The sequence below is a fragment of the Strix aluco genome, chromosome Z (assembly GCF_031877795.1).
Source record: "Strix aluco isolate bStrAlu1 chromosome Z, bStrAlu1.hap1, whole genome shotgun sequence".
Taxonomy (NCBI): Eukaryota; Metazoa; Chordata; class Aves; order Strigiformes; family Strigidae; genus Strix; species Strix aluco.
Window position 1 is genome coordinate 64,968,724 of NC_133971.1, and position 20,886 is coordinate 64,989,609.

At 36.2% G+C, this 20,886-nt stretch overlaps 1 protein-coding gene across 1 annotated transcript in view; it reads left to right on the forward strand.

Annotated features, from left to right (window-relative positions):
* ADAMTS19 (ADAM metallopeptidase with thrombospondin type 1 motif 19) overlaps positions 1 to 20,886 on the forward strand; it is a 152,719-nt gene that overhangs the window by 123,147 nt on the left and 8,686 nt on the right. Inside the window, exons 17-21 of the mRNA XM_074812052.1 lie at positions 366 to 523; positions 1,368 to 1,521; positions 4,398 to 4,533; positions 6,797 to 7,001; positions 8,899 to 9,051. Coding sequence (XP_074668153.1) covers positions 366 to 523; positions 1,368 to 1,521; positions 4,398 to 4,533; positions 6,797 to 7,001; positions 8,899 to 9,051 — 806 coding nt within the window. The remainder of the gene's footprint in view (positions 1 to 365; positions 524 to 1,367; positions 1,522 to 4,397; positions 4,534 to 6,796; positions 7,002 to 8,898; positions 9,052 to 20,886) is intronic.

Genomic DNA, 20,886 nt, shown 5'->3' on the forward strand with positions numbered 1-20,886 from the left:
ATTGTAGAAATGATCTAGGAATAGAGGATGGCTCCTTTACCTTAAATTAATTCAGTGATCAAATTATGAAATATGCTGGAGTCTGTCAGTCTCTTCAGGCATTAAAACACTGATGTTAACTTCAAGTAATGTTAAACACACATGGTTTTGCCAAGCATTCCTTCCACAAAGTGTTTCTGAAGCATGTTCTAACTGAAGTTCATGTATAGTAGGATCCATAAATATCTTTGCAAATGGTTAGGTGATTTCACCTACTTATAAAATTATCCAAACAGGAAATGAAAGGAGACCCAAATCACTATGAACAGACACCTTTTATATATATAGATATATATATGTATGGTCTTTTATCATATATTTTACAGCTCTTCGAGATGCTGGAAAACAGTCAATCAATAGTGACTGGAAGATAGAGCATTCAGGAACATACAATATTGCTGGGACCACTGTCCATTATGTTCGGAGAGGTCTCTGGGAGAAAATATCAGCCAAAGGTCCCACAACATCGCCTTTGCATTTACTGGTATGACAATATGGATTGGGGTTTTTTATCTGATTCCTATGATATAGCATGATAACTAGTGTTTTTACAGGCTCCCAAAGATAATGAGATCTATGTAAGATACACCTGCTTTATATATATATATATATATATATATATATATAAAAAAATTGGTTATCTATATAGATCTGTCAGCCCACTTCTAAAGAAATGCATTTAAATTGGAGAATAATCTTTATGTTGTTGAGGCAGGATGGAAGGTTTCAGCTTTCTTATAAATGTCATAAAAGCTGATGTGCTGCTTAAGGAGAGGGATTCAAATTAATATCAGATGTTTATTGTCCTGAATGACTATAGCACAGTCTCACCAATTCATGATTGCAGTCATCAAGTTCTCCATGAAGAAGTAGAGTTTTGATGCATTTCAGTGTATGGGTGGAGAAGTTGATAGTCATCAGAAAGAAAGAGGGAGAGATGATGAGGAAGTACTTCACAATTCAAAATCCTTCAAATACAAATTATCTGGTATATCTAAAATAGTTTTAAATCTGATGCATCTAAGAAAGACCTCCTCTATTTATGAGCACTGAAATCACAGGACATAATCATCCTGCAGATTTCTGGTGATTTTTGTTTGCTCATTTCACATGGAGAGCTTTCTGACCTTTATGTTAAGTAAAATAGTTTTTCCCATTGTCTTGATTTGGATGCTCTCAATTTTTTCTACAAAATCCATCAAGAGGATTGAAGGGCTATAGGGCATTAAGTCATTCTGTGATGCTTGTCAAGATTATCTCCTCACAGTTCAGAGTTTGTAGTGCAGTGTCTGTCTACATAGGTAGGTTTTCTTCTCTGTATCTTGTAGGTGCTGCTCTTCCATGACCAGAGCTATGGTCTACACTACGAGTACACAATCCCACTGGATCCTCTTCCTGAGAATCAGAGCTCTAAAGTGCCAGAGCCTCTTTTCATGTGGACTCATTCTGGCTGGGAGGACTGTGACGCTGTATGTGGAGGAGGTAAAATAAAATAATCTACAAACACACAATATTAAAAATGTATATTTATGTACAATATGCATGTATATACAGAATATGCAACACATGTATGTGTGTGTATACAATATGCATATATATGTATATACGCTGTGTGTGTATATATACATCTCGATTAAAACACATGGTGTATTAATATTTAAGACTGATGATAAGTGTTGTATTTAATAGTAGTATCCTCATTGTGGCTGTATGATTCCATACAATGGTGGACATTCTTCATGCTTCCTGATTATATTAAAAGAATAGTGATAACTCTAGGAAAAGATTCAAACCAAATAAAGTAAGTAGAAAAAGATGGTAGTGAAGGAACAAAATCTAGATTAGCAAAGCAAATTCAGGACACAGTTTCCAAGAAGAAATACAAGTGCAAGAGCTAGAACAAGAATAGAAAGTTCATATGCATTCCACTCCATATTTGGAACTATTGAAGATAAATGATCTGTAAAAGACATTTCAAACTACAGAAAAACTGAACCCCAGTCTCGGATCAAATATGTACAGTTAGTAACATGAGTTGAGGATGATCCAGAAACATATGGAACAAATATTACAACAGCAGATATTAGTATGCTGATGTGTTGTTTTTCCTATGTTTATGTTTATAAACCATAAAAAATGTGAATTTGGAAGAACAAAATACGATTATGAAAACAAATACTGGAACATGAACAGTATTGCTGTAACAAAATCCTTTAAAACTGCTGTTTAGAAGATGGGTAGATAACTACACTGAAAAAACGCTTGAGAGTTTTTTTAATGAATGCAACCTGTAGAGGTCTGTTCATACCTGTGTAATTAGTCAGACATAGACTGTGAATACTGAACTGATTTTTGATACCTGTCTTTCCTGCTTATGACCTTCACAGTCATGGTTGCTCCAATCAGCAGTTCTGAAAACTGTTGAACACCTTGTGATTGAATAAGGCCTGGCAACACTTTACTTTCTCATAACAGCAGTATAAGGAACACAGTGTTCTAGCTCCTTTGACTCTGTGAACAATCCTGGTGTCATGACAGATTACTGTAGTTTCCATAAACATGCTTTTTGTGGTTTGGTAAGAAAGCTTCTTCCCTGAAAGTATTTTGTATGTGGTGCTAGTAGCATCCTCTGTTTCTTAGTAGTGTGTTCCTATTCACTTGGAATTTTCATGCTTTTTACAGTTTCCTGAAGTATTTTTAGAATAATTTAAATGCTACCACAATCTCTCATTATTGCCCCAAATCTTTCTAAAGTTACCTATCATCTGGAGAAGTCTTAAAATGCAGTATGAGTATGTTGGTAATTTATTCTACATTAATGCTTAAATAAATATTTAAGTGTTTTACTGTAATGTTTATTTATTATATTTTTATCTTGTAACTGACATTCATTTTATGTTATAGTCTAAAATAGCTGAGTTAATACAAAGTTCCATAAAAGGTGTTTTTACTGCAAACACTCTGAAATACAAGTGAAGGATTTTTCTTACTTTAGACAAAACCATTTTAACTATTCTTTTAGTTCTTGGCTTAAATATGAAGCATTTATGAAATTAAAATGCTTCAGCTTGTACTGTGTATAAATATTTATGTTTCAATTTTTAACATCAATATTTTGATGAATCTGATTACAAAATATAACAGTTTTCAGTAGTTTTGCTTAAATGCTTAAAGCATATGTCAGATTGAAACTATTGATGAAGCCATGTGGTTTTGCATATGTTTATACATGTAACTGATCTGCGACCTCCTGTGTTGCAGAAAAGCTTTCTTTGTGTGTGAGAGAATATGAACACACAGATGCATACATAAATGCAGAAAGAATTGTTAAATGTTTCAGACGCTGTATATGATGGATTAGTTGCATGTGCTCTCACGTACACAAGCGCCATATAAAATGTCAGCTGTGGTCACACACGTGATGTGCATTTATAACTTAACTACTCCATCCGCAGGAATGTTTCTGACCACTGGTGAACATTGCGTGCTTAAGTCTACCCTGCTCCTGCACACACCCTGTTTGTCAGTAAACTTCCAGATAGAAACAGTATTAAAATGTAACCATAGGAATAAATGGTAATGAACCTATTTTCTACTAAGTGAAATCTTTAATTCAAGGATTGCTAGTTTTCTAAAAATTAGACTCCAGTCTAATTGCAAATTACTGCTTACGGTAGGTATTACGTTAAATTTTGATTTCTAACACTTCCAGCTTCAAGAGACACCAGGCTCCAACCCACCCATTAGGGCAAGGTTTCTGTACAGAACATGCACTAGATCTCTGCAGGCAGTAACCAACTTCCTAAATAATTCTATGTGGCCTCTTTAGTTCATGGGGAATAGTGCAGGTTCCTTACTGAAGGGTGTATGTGCTGATTCCCTTTAGCTGATTGCCAGCCACGCCTGCCAATATACTGCTAAACTAGGCAGAACTACTAAACTGAAGCAAGACGGAGAAGCAGGACTTGTCATTCCTTATTTTATATGTTAATTAACAACCATACTTTTCTATGTAATTCCTCTGCAAGCTTTTCTCAATGCTGGGGTCTCAGTGGCTGAGAAACAGTTATTCCAGTAAGACTGAAGGTTTGGCCTATGACTAGTTACACAAATAAAGCAGCAAAACTGTTGACAGTGGTGTGCAAAGATTGGACTAGAAAATCACATTGTTGCCTACAAACTTCAATATCCCTTTTGGGCTTCCTGATAGCTTTTATTTTCTTGTACAGGTTTTACAGTTCTTTTAGCCAAACTGTACATGAAGTATCTGTACCTGATAAAGACACCTTTGTCCTTCCCTTTTTTAACAAAGTTGCATATTCCTGGTTTTCCCACATACCTGCTTTATTTTTCACTAGGTGAGAGAAAGACAACAGTTTCTTGCACAAAGATTATGAACAAGAATATCAGTCTTGTGGACAACAAGAAGTGCAAATATTTAACAAAACCTGAACCACAGATCCGCAAGTGCAATGAGCAGCCATGCCAGACCAGGTAATAGTGATTTGGTTAAATTAAACTGTAATATCTAGATGTGAAAATCTTAGGAGCTAAGAGAGATGACTGCCTCTGGCAATGCTTGTGCAGTAAATAAATACATCCAAGAGGTTATAATGCAAAACGTAGGGAAAACAGAAACACTGGCTGTTGTTTCTCCTGACTTTTAATGAAAGAGAGCTGCAATAAAGCAGCTCATTACTTTCTTCAGGAAGTGTTCTCAGAGACTGATGTGTACTATGAAATTGAAATTCAAATGCTGTTCATATGAAGATGGATTTAATCCTGTGCTTTTAATTAATGATATATTTTAGTGTTTCATTCAGTCAAGGCTTTGCTCCTTTAAAAGCTGTGGGTAAGCTCTGGGTGCACTAAGCAGTAAATAAATAAATAAATAACTGTTAATCAGGTTTTCTACATGGATGCAACTTGAAGTATAGATAGCCTTCCCTTCGCTCCGCTCCTCCCTCTCCCCCCATCCCTTTGCATGGGGATCAATAGGCAGAACTAGACTCTGACAGTGGAATGGTGGAAGAAGCAGAAGGAGCTTTTTTCCTCTGAATTTTACCCCAGGAGGCAGCTGCAGCATGCAACCTGTGCCCTGCAAAGCCCATCCTATTTGGTGTCCCTGCAGCTGAGCTGGCAGCCTGCTCCTTACTCTGACTAGCCAGACTGGCACTGACCATTTCAGTTTGCCATCCTGTTTCCATATGGCAGCTAAGAAGCTAAGAATAAAGTCCCAAAGTCTTGTGTGGACTTTCAAGGGAGGGGAGAGCAGCTAGCAATAGTTGGCTAGCATCCCCAGGAGTAAGCACTTGAATAGGTCTACTGCAGTCATCTGGATGAGAGGTAGATGGTATTTAAAAAAAAAAAAACACAATGCAAAGTAAATAAAATGAAAATATTGTTGAAAAAGTACGTAAAATGAGCCAGAAGACATAGCTTTCTTGAAAAGGATGAAATACTGAAATTGATAAAATGCAAGGTATGATGCATTTTAAGGCCAAACCACTGAGGTTTGGACTTCCCCAGACTAGGGCATTACACTTTGGAGGCATTATTTGTATTTCATTATATACGTACTTGAGCAGATCATTATTTTATTTACATCACTGTGCACTTAGTGGATAGAAATGTAATAGTCTGATCTTTTTCTGAGGCATTGTCAACTATAAATTTTCAATGTTTTGTACTTCTTGCAGCTTATTAAATTAAACATTTCAAATGTTGCTAACTGTATTCAGAGATGCTGTGCTGAGAGATGTAGAAAGATATCATGATCCTTATGTCCAATTTTTAATACAGTATTAGTGATTATTACAAAACAAATATTGTTAGCTTTCAACAGAAATATAACTAAAGGATACACTTGCATAACTAGTTGTTATTGGCACTTGAAGAAGTATCTTAAACTGTATTGCATTATCTTGACAGGCTGTGATTTGTAAATTGAGTCTCTGGACTGATAATAAAAAAATCTTAGTTAAATGTTTTATTTTCTTACAACAAATGCGTGACAGAAGGTTGGAACAGATTTGTTAAATCTCAGTTTCCTAAAAAATCTCCCTTGCAATCTAAGTCTCCTGGGATACACTTTTGTACTGCATCAGTGACAGGTCTGTTTGATTTTTAAGGGCACATGACCATAGTCTGGAGCTACAGAACAACTGGGGAAAATTATGTTCTTGAATGATTGCTCTCCAGATATGTGGGCTCTGCCAAGATGCATCAGCTTTCCTTGCTGCTGTGATTTAAATCACGCAACCTGAGTTAGGCCTGACCCTGAAGAACATGAAGAAGTCTGAGCTTTTGTATTTCCTCTAGAGCAACAAGCCTTTCACACAGGAGGGATTCTGTCTTGTAACTGAGTATTTTCAAAGAATGCTGGACTTCACATGCATGGCATGCACTTGACATATAGTCATATAGATAGAGAATAACAGACAGGCTGATCAGTGATCTGTCGTCTTAAAAATGTATGTGCATTTTGGAGCTTTTTTAATTGGAATTATAATGAGGAGAGTACTCTGAAAACGTAGGGACCATGGACTAGGGAAATAAATGATACGAACATCATCTTATTTATTTTAAAATATGTTAGATTAATAAGTAGTCCATTAACAAAGTGAACTTAAAAGGAGACAGAAAATACACAAGTATGTCTTGGGTGTGTGTACTGGTAAGCAGGAGAGAAAGATGATGTGATGGTACTTTTCCCTTCCTGATTTCTTGTTACTGCATTGCCTGTATTTCTTTGCAGATGGATGATGACAGAATGGACTCCATGTTCAAGGACATGCGGAAAAGGGACCCAGAACAGACAAGTAGCCTGCACACAGCAGCTCAGAAATGGGACCCTGATCAGAGCTAGGGAGAGAGACTGCCTTGGGCCAAAGCCTGCTTCTGCACAGCGCTGTGAAGGCCAGGACTGCATGACTGTGTGGGAGGCGGGAGTCTGGTCTGAGGTCCTGCATTTATTTATACAAATAGTTCATAGTGATTATTTATGCCTATTTTCTGGGAATATGATTTCTTCAGTGGCAAGTGGCACAGCTCAGCCCAATGATTTTCATGGTCCTCATGCAACGATTTGGCAAAGGGACCAGGGACTAGGAAAACCAGCCATGTAGAATTACTACATTTTACCTAGTTAATGAGCTGGAATAATGGCCAGTTTTCAAGCACGTATAATCAAGTATATCGTGACTGTAGTAGTAGGTAACTAGGAGTAAATGGAATTATGGCCATCACTTATCAGCTACCAGACCTTGGGCTCAGAGTGGGATCATCTCTGAAACACTTTTGTACCAAGGGATGTTGATCAGTAGATAGTTGCTGCCATTCTGCTTCAGAGAGGCTATGAGGGGGCTGCTTGTAAAGAAGAACATTTTCTTCCCTTCCTATCTCTTCTCACCTCTTTTTCCAAGAACAGCACAAGCAGTGTGCAAAGGAGCTTGTAAATAACATGATTTTGCATACGTTGCATCCTGAAGCATTGCTGTAAAATGTAACTGTTATTCAGAAAGCTCTATTTAAGATCTTTTAATGTGCATGTCCATTTGGCTTTCTTCTTCTTCTAAAAAGCTATACTACTTCTAAGAATAATTGACAGTGGAGGAAGAAGAGTGTTGTTATCACTGCCATCTGGACAAGCTGAAGGGGTTATTTGGTGCTTCTCATTCCACTGGAAGAGCAAAGGCAATTCAGATTGCCTCCCATACCAGAAGCTGTGCTATGGGTCCCTCTGGGTTCAAAATACAAATAGCAGCTTCTGAATGTGGATGCAGTCCCTTCTTTGGGCTCCTCTGCTCAGCAACACCCCTTGATCCCCAAGTAAGGAAGAGCTAAGACATAGGGAATGTTTTCAAAGATAAAAAGCAGATGCTAAGGTAGAGATAAGAGAAGTAAATAGCAGCAGTTCCTGGTTTGGTACACAGAGGTTTACAATGCAAGAGCTGGTTGTGAGAAGATTATTCACTTACAGAGGTGTGAGATTAGTTGATTGGTTTGTTTTACTTGAGAGAGGAGAAATAATTGAGCATGTTTTTGTTGGAAGCAATAAATATATTTTGAAGAGTGAGGTGTTTTCTGTGGCCATTCCTACTATCACCATTATATTGGAAGCTAGCCATTAGTGCTTCCTGCAGTTATAACCAGCTTGGCAAAGGAGAATTTTGATCTGCAAGCAGTGGGATGATCAAAAGCAGTGATAATGTTTTGAGAAGGAAATGGCATAATTTTTGGCAGTGTAAGTGGGAATGGTGGAAAAAAACATAGATTAAGACCTTCTGTGCAACTTGAAGAGAGTTTTCACATGCTGTATATGCAGTGACTTTGAATTTTCAAATTCAGTCTGGATACTTGCATAGTTTAGAATATTTACTTTTTCATTTTAACTTTTTTCCCTCCCAGAAAAGGTCTATTAGACACTAGCTGACATTTTCTGAAGTTGCTTCATATCTTATTCTTATGAACATTATTTAGATTTTCTTTCATTATATTTCCTTCCATTCATAGAACAGAGATTGCCTAATATTTTCAGTATAACATTTTGCTTTCACTTCATAATAACTTTTCAGATGTTTCTTATCCAAAAGCCTAGTTTTCCCTTAAGCAAATAATTTTTGATGTAATTATATATTTTTAGCTGAAAATGAAAAAATTATCATTCTGCCCCGTAAGGAATTTTTGTTCATTTGTTAGTTTTTAACAAATCCAGTGTCTATGCAATTGAAGATTGGAAGTCAAGCAGTCACTGAAGTATTGAAATATTTATGTTATCCTGTCAGAGGTCATTAAAAGCAGATAAAATGGGGTAACTGGCAACTTTTGTAGAACCTGAAAAACATCTTTTTCCAACAGTGCTCTGTAAAATGTGGTAAAGGAGTACGGCATCGGACTGTGAGGTGTACCAATCCCCGCAAGAAATGTGTTTTGTCCACAAGACCTAAAGAAGCAGAGGACTGTGAGGACTATTCCAAATGCTACGTCTGGAGAATGGGAGACTGGTCTAAGGTGAGGCATCCTTGATACTAGTGCCCCACAGCGTAATACATTTTGCAAGCTGAGTTGTTTGTAAGAATTACTTTTATCAGAAGTGTGGGAGTCTCCCAGCTGAGGAAACAATGAGGCTAAAAAAAAAAAGACAACCCAAAACATGTAGTCACACTGAGACCACAGTATAAATAAAAATCAGAAATATGAAGGAAGTGTGAGATGAATATTCAATACGATGCAAATTTATATTTACATGATGCAAATTATATTTATATGGTGCAAATATAAATTTACTGTTGTCAGTAGGCAGGCAAACAAATCCGGAAACTGCAACTCACTCTAACCTCCCAGTTTTCATCACTTCATTAATTTGTGTTTGCACATTTTATTTGTATTTCAAATAAGTGACACCTTCCGGCCTTATAAGGAATCACCTTTAGCCTATTAAATTTCCACATATCTAATATCTAGGAAGCATCTATTGCTGTCTGTTCTGAACACCTGATGTAGCTGTCAATACATGATTACTTGGCACATGGGCTTTGATTTCAGTGAGGTATATAAGCATAGGCCAAACTGTAACAGAAAATATTGGTTATATCTGTAATTGAGTGTGTTATTGAACTGGGACCTTGAAGATCTGATACAGTTTTGAATATCCAAAACGTGCTGAAATACGGAAATTGAACCTTGTCAAGGTTTTCTCTTGCCATATCACAGACCACACTTTAGCAGAGAAGTTGTAAATTTTTTTTTTTCCTTGCTTCTCTTCACAACTTTGAACACCACAGTTTTACTTTCAGTGCCTAACATTATTGCAGCATTTTTTAACTTGCTTGTATGGAGAAGTATTTAATGTATTTTTAGTTGTCTTTCATGTGATATAACAGCTGGAAACAAGGACTAAAGCCAGCAGTGTATGACTAGCCAGCCTTCCAAGAAATAGCTGCAAGTACTCTGTGGGCAACTAGTGTTTCACAGAATTCTGCTTGGGAGCTCCCATTTTATGATGACGGGGTACAAACTGTCACTATCACATTACTATTTATTCCATTTTCTTTACATTTAAAGGATAAAGGATGGTGTCACATGATTTTTTTTTTTATATTGGTGATAATTTAAAGTATTTGGAAATATTCTGGAACAGCCTCACAAAAACTAGAATATAACTCTCCTACCTTAGTTACTTCAAAATGACAAATAACCATTAATTTTTGAAACCACAGAAGCACCTAACATTCAGTAACAGGGTTACTTTTACAAGAAGATGTGTTCGACAATAAAATTTAGTATTTGTATTTCTACACCACAGAACTGCACCTGCATCATTTAGCACTAACACCAGCAGGGAGTAGACTATGGAGAAATGACCATCTGCTTTCTTAATTGAAGCAGTCATTCAAATCAGGGTTGCTGAGGCTATGTCGAGATGCTCAGACACTTACACTGTGTTCCCAGTGCCCTCCGGAGAAAAGAAGAGCTTTATTCTCTAATTCAGTACTTTTCACAAACATCTTTATCATAGATAAATATACAAGAACTTGCTTCTTCCTGTTTAAAATTTACTGACATCTTGTATGTTCTGCTTTCCTCCTACAGTCAAAGCTGTAAAACTGTCACCTAATTGTACTTTAAACTTCAAAATTAGGAGATGAGGAAATATTTCATACAGGATTGACAAAATCTTTTGAACAGTTAACATAGCTGCACAAGTCATAGTCAGGCTGTGAGATTTTCCAAGATTTATACCAAAAAATAGATACTTTAATTTCTCTACAGAGACATGAGTTCAATTTAAAGTATACTTGGATTTCCTTTTTTTTTTCCCTGTTGCTATTCTGTTCCATTGCTAGAGTACATAGCAACATGAAGTCATGGCATACATGTTAATATGTCTGCAATGGAGGAAAAAAATAGAAGACTCAGATAAATGTTAATCTTTGCTCACTGTTTGTTTCTAATTCAGAGGTTCAGTTCAGCCTTCTGTGTTCACTGTTTTTACTCTTCAGGATTGTTCTTGACATTGACAGAAGGCTGTTCCTTTGAGCAGAGCCAAGTTCCCCCAAGCCAATGCCAAGACTTGGCTTGAAAAATTTAAATGACGCTTCTCACACATTGAAACAAGAGGCTTAATGTGATCCTTATTGGCTTTGCTGCTCCCCTTGAACTCCAAGGCGTAATTTTAAATGAAGCTTAAATTGCACTATTACTGAAAAGATTACATTATTAATAATCATAGTAGTGCTGTAATGGAGTTAATTTGTTTCAGAGGTACAGTCACATAGATCAAATAATTCTTCTGCTTAATGTTTTAACAGTACCAAGATCAAAGAAAATTTGACCAAAATTGCAAGCTCCAGTAGGACAATAAACACATCAATTCTTCTAAAACTCTGACTTAATTTAAAAGTATGGTGTATAACCTGGCTTCTATGCAGCATTAAACTCCATAATAGCTCTTAAGTCATCAAGGTGGGTCAATACGCTAAACATTGCTGTTCTTAACACCCATCGGGTTCTGTGCCTGCCCTCATGAGGAAAATTAGTATGATGAGAAATTAAAGAATAAAGGCTCAAACTGAGCTTTTGGAGCCAGCACCTGCCAACATTACCAATTATACTGTCTTTTCCCTGTGAATGCTGTCCTTGAAATACCATACTTAACAATGTAAAAGTTACCTTCAGATGAGGAAAGCTCATAGCTGGTAGCTACTATAGTGCCACTTAGTGCAAGGTGTAAGCTTAGCCTTATTAGCAGCAGTGTCCTTTACTAAGCTGCCCATTGCTACCCATTTCAAGGCTATATGAGGACAGGGTCATGCTTAGAGGAACTCATCCAAGTAGGCAGGGGAGAGGTAAAATGAAATGCATATGAACTGTGTTCACGTATCTACCTGGCTTACCAGAGTTCACATCACTGTAGAAGTCATTTTCCAAAAGAGACTTCAGTGTCAATAGCATAGGGTGCTTGAAAGGCAGGCCTAAGCTACTTTATGTAGGAAGCTGTGGTTTGGGGTTTTTTTGCTATTATCTGGAATCTTCAGAACACTGGTGGAATAAATGTAGCATGAGAGGCAGGATGAATTTTGGGAGGGAGAGTGGGTTTTGAAAATAAAGCTTAAATAAGATATTATACCAGAAATTTTTGGAGAGATTCAGCAGGGGATAATAGGATCAAAACACTGGACAATGGAGTAGAATTTAGGAGCAGCCTTTTGTAAGATGAAGAAATATAATGTGTGTATGAGAGACGCAAGAAAGATAGTATGGTATAACTTCTAAAAAGACATTTATCTTTGGAAGCTGGAAAGAGGATGCATTCAACAGAAACTAAAGAAGCAGTAGCAGCAGAATTTCTAAACAGTTAGACCAGAGATGCAGAGGAGTCAAATCTGAGGTAATGGTCTCAATTTTTGGGATGGAGTTCACTTTGTAGCCTGAAGAAGCAAAAATGGGGAACAAAGGTTAATCTGCAAATTTTTTTCCAGTGAGTCTGAAAGGAAATCTGAAGCATCTGCTTGGTTTTCACACCAGTGAGTCCCAAAATTCATTACCTATTCCAAATTATTTATTTAAGATAGTATACGCAGTGCCCTCTAGAAAGTGTGTGTGTGTATCAGAGCAGGAAGTCAAGCTGTTGGGGGGACACAGAGTGAACCCAACAGGTCACAGAGAGATCTCTCGATTGGTTGATACAAAAAGCAGTGATAAGGATTGCTTCTTTTCTGTCCCAATCAAAGAACATGTGAAAAAGGAGAGAGGGGAAAAACCCAAATTCTATTTTTGCCAACTATTTGACAGCATGGGACATTCAACCTTTAGACTGTGTTCTTAAACATTAAGCAACCCTTACATTTCCATAGCAAATAGACTCAGCTGATTTAATCTCCTTCAATTAAAAAATAGAATTTGGGTAATATTAATATTACAGTTTTATTGACAAGGTAATTAGCCTTGGTTTTATTCTTTGGATCCCCATCCAAAACTGTTAGCTCTTTTAGATTTTGGGAATGGAACAGTGCTGCCCATGAGTCAAAATATGACACTATTAATAGATTTATGGACAAAGAAATTATGTGACTTTTATGAAATAATAGAATGCAAAATAATACTGGGATCACGTTAATAACTTTTATATTGACTTAACTATACAGTTAGTTTCCAGTAAATGAGGTATGTCTTTGTTTCAGAAATGAAGTATGAGCAAATCATATGGAAGATATCAATATAATGAAATGAGAGTGGGGAGTTTTTTGTACATTTCTAACCAATCTTGTAACACTAACTTCATTTGTTTCAGATGGTTTTTTTTTTGATAGATCAATGTACTGTAGTATTTTTCCTGGAATAAATGTAATGTCATGCTAGTTTCTAGAAAAACAGAACAAGACCACCCATGGGCAAAAGCACTGATAAGACTGAAAAACATCTTAAAAGTAAACATTACCCATTTTGCACAAACATAAAATCACACAGAAATGGGAAATTCTGGTATCTGTATCACACTTAGATCTACTGGGACATCTTTGCTGGTTTTCTGCTACAAGCCTCTTTAGGGTAAACAAAGTTTTTGGGAATGCCAAACTGGAATCAAAAGGTAACTATGGGTACATGTTGTGTTGTCTCTTGAACTGCATTATCTGTAAGTGGGGTTATATTAGAAAAAAATTAAGTTGAGGTACATCAACTTAAGTTCCCATCATGATTGAGCCTTGCTAGGTCCCATAGGAAAATAAAGCAAGAACAAAAGAAGAACAAAAGGAGCTTACAGTTCCTGCTGAAAGATGCTTGCAGTCTTATCTGACAAGTGACATGGTAAGGGGAGAACTATATAATCAGATAGATAATGAAAAGGGAAAGAAAGTAAAAAACATTTTAAATCCACCTAATAACAGCTACTTTTTTTTCCTGTGTGTCATAGGAGAGGGTCTTGGGCAGAAGGTACAGCCTTTATACATTTGTTTTGAATGTTTCTTAAAGAAGTAAACAAGTGGATGCCCATAATGACCTTCTAATGGAGCACAAAAGATGGTGTAATGCAAAAAGAAGGTGAACAGATGAAAAAAAACCAACTTTCATAGCTAGAAGAGGATGCCTGGAAGATGGCAGCATGTAGCAGAGGCAAATACAGCCCCATGCCTAAGTGGGTCTGTACAGGCACAGTCTCACTGCATAATGAGATGCATGCTTCAGGGTGCTATCTGAAAGAATGGTATGGGGAAAGAGGAGATTCAGTAACACAGCAACTGTTGTTGCCTGTCTGACAAAGAAAGGGTAACATCTATGAGTTCAGCGGTTGTATGAAATGGCTTTGGATTGTGCTGATTTTAAAGAGTGCTTTTCAGGGAGGCATGCTGAAATGCATGCTAGGGATATAAATCAGTAGTGAAAAAGTTGACTTCTATGGCACCTTCATAAACTTTAACAGTTAGAGGAAGTCTAGGAAATTACAAAAGAAAAGGAGATCTGAAATATATCTGAACAAGCTGGCTTTTTTTTCACTTCCTGGTAGTAGAAGTAAAATTATAAAAATGCTGTTAAAATAGATAATTGAGAACTTTATAAATAAATTACATTTTCCTCCATGTATGCTCAGCAATATTTTAGAACTAAATACTGTTAGTATTAGTATGCAGTCATAGACTTCAAATCTGGGCAGCTTTATAAATTTCCTGGGCATTCCTTCCAGCTATATTTTCTGTGGTTCTACCTACAGCCTGAAACCATAGCTATAAGTGAAGCAGTCTGGCTGCTATTTGCCTTAACAGTGTTTGGCACTCCTTAAAATTTACAGGTATGGTTGATTGGATTCTGGCTTACTGGTGTGAAAAAGATGTGTCTATATCAAGGCAGACTTTTATTTCTAGTGAAGCAAAAATTGGTGTGTCAGTTGGCATGAATTTTAAAAATCTTTTCACTATACAATGCAGCCCATTTTATCTTAAGTTGAATAGACTGTAGGTATCCATGCTGTATACAATTCCTCTTTTGCTGTTCTCTATTGTTGACTAACTGTCCGTTTACCTTCTGTAATTAGGATCCATACTGGCAGCTTGTTTAGCTGTTTATTGAATTGCCAGGTTTGTCAATCTGGCATTGCGCAAAAGAATAGGTGGCTGCGATAGATATTTTAGTGGTATACTGGATGCAGAGATCCAGGTCATCCACTGAGCTTTGTGATCTGACACCTCTTTCCATGCAAATGACGGTGTTTGAAGAAATTATTCTTCCTACAGCCTTACTGAAAAGTAACAGTGTGGGTGTTTGGCAGCCTGAAAAGTGTTGATACTGTCTGTTAGCATTAATGGCCCTTTTCAGCTGTGATGAACAGAGTTGTAATCTGGAGTCCAGAAACTGCATATATCAGATTTCAAAAATGCTAATTTATAACAATCTTTCTGATATTTAAAAAATCGTGTTTGACTATACACAATGAGGTAAAAAAATTAAATGTCTAGAATAGTATGAATATTTTTCAAGCATTTTTTAAAATTAAGCTTCAGCTCCCAAAAATTAAGCTGAAATGTTTTCATGAGAAGTGGATTAGTCAAACAAGATACTGTCAACTGGATAAGTTCTTGGAATGGCTTTTTTTTGGACCAACTAGGTGAAAGGCTTCTTGATTTTTACAGAGTAATGCAAAGGTATGGCTTCAGGGAGAAAGTTTGGTTAAACTGTTAAGCGTCATGGCATTACTGAATGTCTTCACAAAGAGAAAATCATACATGTACATTTGTATTGCCACACTGAACTTTGGTACTGGATCTCATTTTAAAAAGGAGATGGGGATTACCTTCAAAGGAAAAAAAGTTGAATTAGAAACTAGAAAACTATAATTAGAAAAAAAAAAAACACCTTAGCTATAATTATTAGATGTAGAAGTACAAGTAGGATGCCTTTGAATAACTGTTAAATGTTTCTACTACAGAGAAGATAGCAGGAACTCACTTGTGCTGAGGCTTGCTCAGTGCTGTCTTTCAACATTTGGATGTTATGATCTCTTGGAGCAAACAAGGCCAAGCGAAGGAGACAAGCTCACACCTAGCAGGAGATGTATCATGAAGGTACAAAAGCAGTAGTCACAGATCATAGCAGTAGCAGCTTCCCATCACCTCCTTTGCCACTGCAGCCGTCTTCCAAGCCATTCTAGTGCAGTCTTGATCAGGTCAAATATGAACTCCCAGACTTTTCTGAGAGCCTTATAGTGCCAGGCCAGACATTACTGCTGCAGGGGACTTACATTTGCACACATATGCATACGAACATAGATTTAAATAAAGGAAAGCATTCTTGGGAATTGCTGAATAGAAGCAATGTCCTATATCCATGACTTCACTATGTGCTTTCCCAGAAATGCCTACCAATTTTTGTTGAGGGCTCCTGGGATCTTTGAACAATGAGTCTTCTGGAAGGCTGATGCATAACTCAGCAGGTAGGTAAATAGTTCTTCACCAGTAAAATCTTTAACACTCTACTACACAACCATTATGATGCAGAAATTTATAGCCCCACTAGCAGGATGCATATCCCAGAGTACTCTTCTGAATGAGGAAGTGTAGGAACACTGAGCATCCTTTCAGTGTCCTTGTGCTGACACTAATTCTTGCTCAGTTGGGTTCGCTCTACAAAGATTATTCTCAACAAAACTTTATAAGATAGGGACTACACTGAGCATCAGAATTTCAGTGTCCCGAGGAGCTATGCTGAATTTACGTGCAAAAAATACCATCACATAACATCACTAGTAAGAAAGGAGCTAATAGAATTAGAAGTAACATTGGATGGCAAAGGGGGGGACAAGACAAACAAAAGCAGCAACTTCTGTTTTATCTTCTCAAAATTTCACTTAACGGAAATTAATATATTGTGTATGTACAGCCCATCCTATGTAAGGATCTCTAGTCTCTTTACAATAACTGACTATAACTGATTGTAAGACTATCTCAGTATACAAACTGGAAAACACTGCAGTTCATCTGACTTTTCATGGCTGGTCTCACAGTTTCGAGGAGACCACCAGTCCCCTGACATTTTGAACCACATACGTTTTTTATCTTTTCAGCATAGGCTTTTGCTGCATGTTCGTTACTGTAAATTCAGTCTTAATGTTCTTTCTTGCTTTTGCTTAGTGATATATATTGGGCAAATCATTTCATCAGTCTGTTCATGATAATGCCTAGATTTTTTCTCTGATAGCTGACAAGTCATTCCAAAGCTGTCAGTGTGTGCAGGAAAATTCAATTACTCAGTCAGTGCTGAGACTCAGTCCAGAGGCGTTCTTTTGCCTGGTGTATCTCCATCTCTAAGATCATCTATCTCTCTTTCCAAATGTTCTCCTCAGCATCTCTGACTGTATCATCTGCCAGCGTGTAACTCATAGCCAGTTCGCTTGGGTTCTGTTAGAATTTGTGTAATCCTTCTGCTCTTGTGGGATCTAATTGATTTTTTGCATGTTGGAAAACTTTTTTCTTTCATGCATTTTTTATCCTATCTTTTATGCAGTTAATGTAGATAATACTGCTTCAGACGTTCACTCTTGTGATAAACGTGATCTTCTACGACGTCCACGTTTTTTCATAAAAGTATTTACTATTTTTTTATTTTGTTTTAATCTCTGTGATTCTCACTTCTTACTGTTTTCTAATACCTTATAACTAGTTACAAGCTGAAAGCAATATAATTAATAACTAATTCTTGAAAATTTCTTTTGAAATAATTGTTTCAAATTAGTCTGTGATTTCTGACTGGCAAGACAGAATCAGAATAGCTACATTATTTATTTACCAGTTTTAAAGAATTACAGGCAATATTATGTATTTTTAAATACTGTAAGAAAGATTTACTTTTCAGCTTTATCTGTGCTGTTTCAGGCTGTATTTCATAGATTTATGTTTAATCTCCAGAGTTCCCTCATCTAATCTTGACACAAATGCTTCCAATAATGTTGACATAAAACAGAGTTCACCCAAAAGTAATGATCATTCTTTGGTAAGTTTATCATAGGATCACAACAACTCAGGTCAACATTGTCTATCTCCTGGCCCTCTGTGATAGCTCCCTCAGGACAGTCATGCTTTTGGGTGACCTCATCATACATAATGACAGTATTACACTTCAGTATGGTTTTCCTACTAACTAAGCAGTCAGAACCATTTTGTGGAAATCCATTTTCTTCCCATGAAGAATGTGTTTAGACATTTTGGAGAGAAAATTAACTGGTGGAAGTTTTATTGATAGTTGTAAGTTATTTTTCTACTTCATTTTCTCTGTTTCTCTTTTAAGGTTTTTATTTCAAAAGTAATGACCCTTATGTGGGATCATGGTATTTCAGCTAAAACAAAAAAAGTCCTTAGGGTTCAATTTCCTCATAAACTCTTAATTTGTTGTGGGTTTTTTTTTTAATATCTTCCATATCCATTTAGCCGAGTTACCTGCTGTCACTTCAGATCTTAATGATTTAAAATTTGGTAGATTTGTACTGAGTGGAAGTAAAGTCATTGTTAGGGATGAGCTCTTTCATTTACATCTAATACTACTGGAAAAAACGTGAGAGTGCTATATAGAGTGATGCTATTTAAAGGCAAATACCTAATTTTATGTAGTACAAAAAAGGTTTTTGACATACGTTTCTTTGATTTCTGAAAAGTAAATAGTGGAAAATTTTAAGAGAAAGGGGTTTTGGGGAAGTTTTTTTCCCCTCCTGTGACATTCCCTTTATGTCCTTAATGGGTTCTTTGACTTGTCTTTTTATTAGAAATGCCATAATCCTTTAATTACATTTTTGTGCTGATGAGCCCCTTTTTCCTGGAAGGTTTTCTACAGAGCAGCAGGCCAGCATTGTGATATATGCTAACATTAAATTATATACTCAAAGGCTAATATTTCAATTTCTTTTTAAGAGTTCATAGGACATATTTGTATATTATCAATAAGTCTGAACATCTCCACTTTTTACTGTAGAATACTGCAGCCATGTAGAATACTGATGTGTAATTAATCATTTGTTAGCATTCACCACCTTATTTTTTCTAAAATCCACCAGTGTTCGGATGTCAAATACTATTTAACAATGTATCTAAATACCTAAATAAGAATAAAGAACTGATTTTTCAGGTGGAGAATTGCTTAAAATGGTCTTAAAACTTGAAGGTGCTTTTGTATTAAATATAGATCTATAGAAAGTATAAATACAAAATTGAAAATTATTTGAAAGTAAAGTGCATCTGGATCATATAGAGAAACATGGCTTCCTATATCTGTTATGGTATTACAGTTTTTGTCCATGCTTGGACATAGATCATTAATGATCAGAGAATAATGTTGATACCTTCCTTGATTTGGGGAAGAAATGAGAGACTGTAATACAGTCTGTTGTTCTTATGGATCAGGACTCCAGGTTGGCATACATGGAATTTTTGCAGCTTAATGCTGAAGTTTAATCTTCAATTTTTCAGGAACATTTATCATAATATATTTTTTTTGGAAAGTAATACAATCATAATCAGATTTCTGTTTGTGGAGGAAAGGAAAATCTTCATGATAAAAGCTTTTAAGTCAGTATAAAGCTGGTGGAAGAATCCACCAGAAAAACATGCCCTTCCCTTTTGCTCTTTTTCTGGTTCCAGAGGGATCCAAATCCATTCTGTGTGCTGCATGCGAAAACTCTTTAGTCTTACAAGACATTTTCCCTTCAAAATTCGAGGGTCTTCCAACTTGTTCCTTGCATAGTCCAGTAAGAAGTATATTGAGGCATCAGTCTTGCCTGAGCTTGAGAAGATTCTTGTCCTACTAGTACTTCTCTAAGTAGCCTTCTTAAATGAACTAATAAATCCAACTGTCCTAACAAAACAAACTAGTTTCACTGGGATTTTTAAATCATTAAGTGGGTGACTGTGTTTCATTAGTTCATCCAAGAAAGAAATTGAGGAACTGAACCTGGGTTTCAAATATAGACAGAGAATTTGCTACTTCCAAGCTGAGTGCAGCAAGTCTGTTAAAATTTAAGCCTATCAAACCCCACTATTGATTCAGAGTAAATGAGTAATTATATTCTCTAATATAGATTTTTATACACTGTCCTAGAAAAAATTATTTGTTTTTTGTTTTTTCATTAATCATCATATTACACCAAATTCTACGTGGTTTTCCTCAACCAGATTTTACTTGTAACTTTCAGTTGCTTCTTGTCTTGTTACCAAAGCAGTTTTGCATTGTCCACCAAACAATTGGATTTTTGTGCATGGGAAACTAAGAAGGATAAAAAAAAAAAAAAAAGGACAAAAGGAAGGTCCAGATTCTTGAGATGAGGGTTTCCTCCATAGGAACCCTGTCTCTAGCCCACCTTATCAAAGGTGAGTTGGGGGTCTATCTGTCTTACTTTAAAATCTTATCTCTTTTGAAGTTATCCGGTACTAATTCTTACTCTGGAAAGAAGAGCTAGGAAGAAAAAATGAAGGGGAAAAAAAGAAGGGAAAAAAAAAAGGGAGAAAAGTAAACTAAATAAGGACAACTCAAACTTGCTAAACTTAGGAGAGACCAACAGTAGAATTTTTTCAGCTAAACTTAGCACAAGTTCTGAATTTTAAATTTGGCATTCACATACTGAGGTGTTGGGTGTGTCAGAAATGAGAGAGGCAGAAAGACCTTCCTGGAAATGATGCATTGGAGAACTCAGACTCCATCTTATGTTTGGATCCATTAGTCCCTCTTTTTGTATTAGTTACACTATTCACAAATGCCTTCATAAAAACAACCCAAAAAAAGTGCTTAAACTCCAGATTATTTGCCTTTTTTAGGTAACCTTTAAGAATATTGCTAACTCAGTATAAAGTCTTTGTTGAAAACAAATGCACC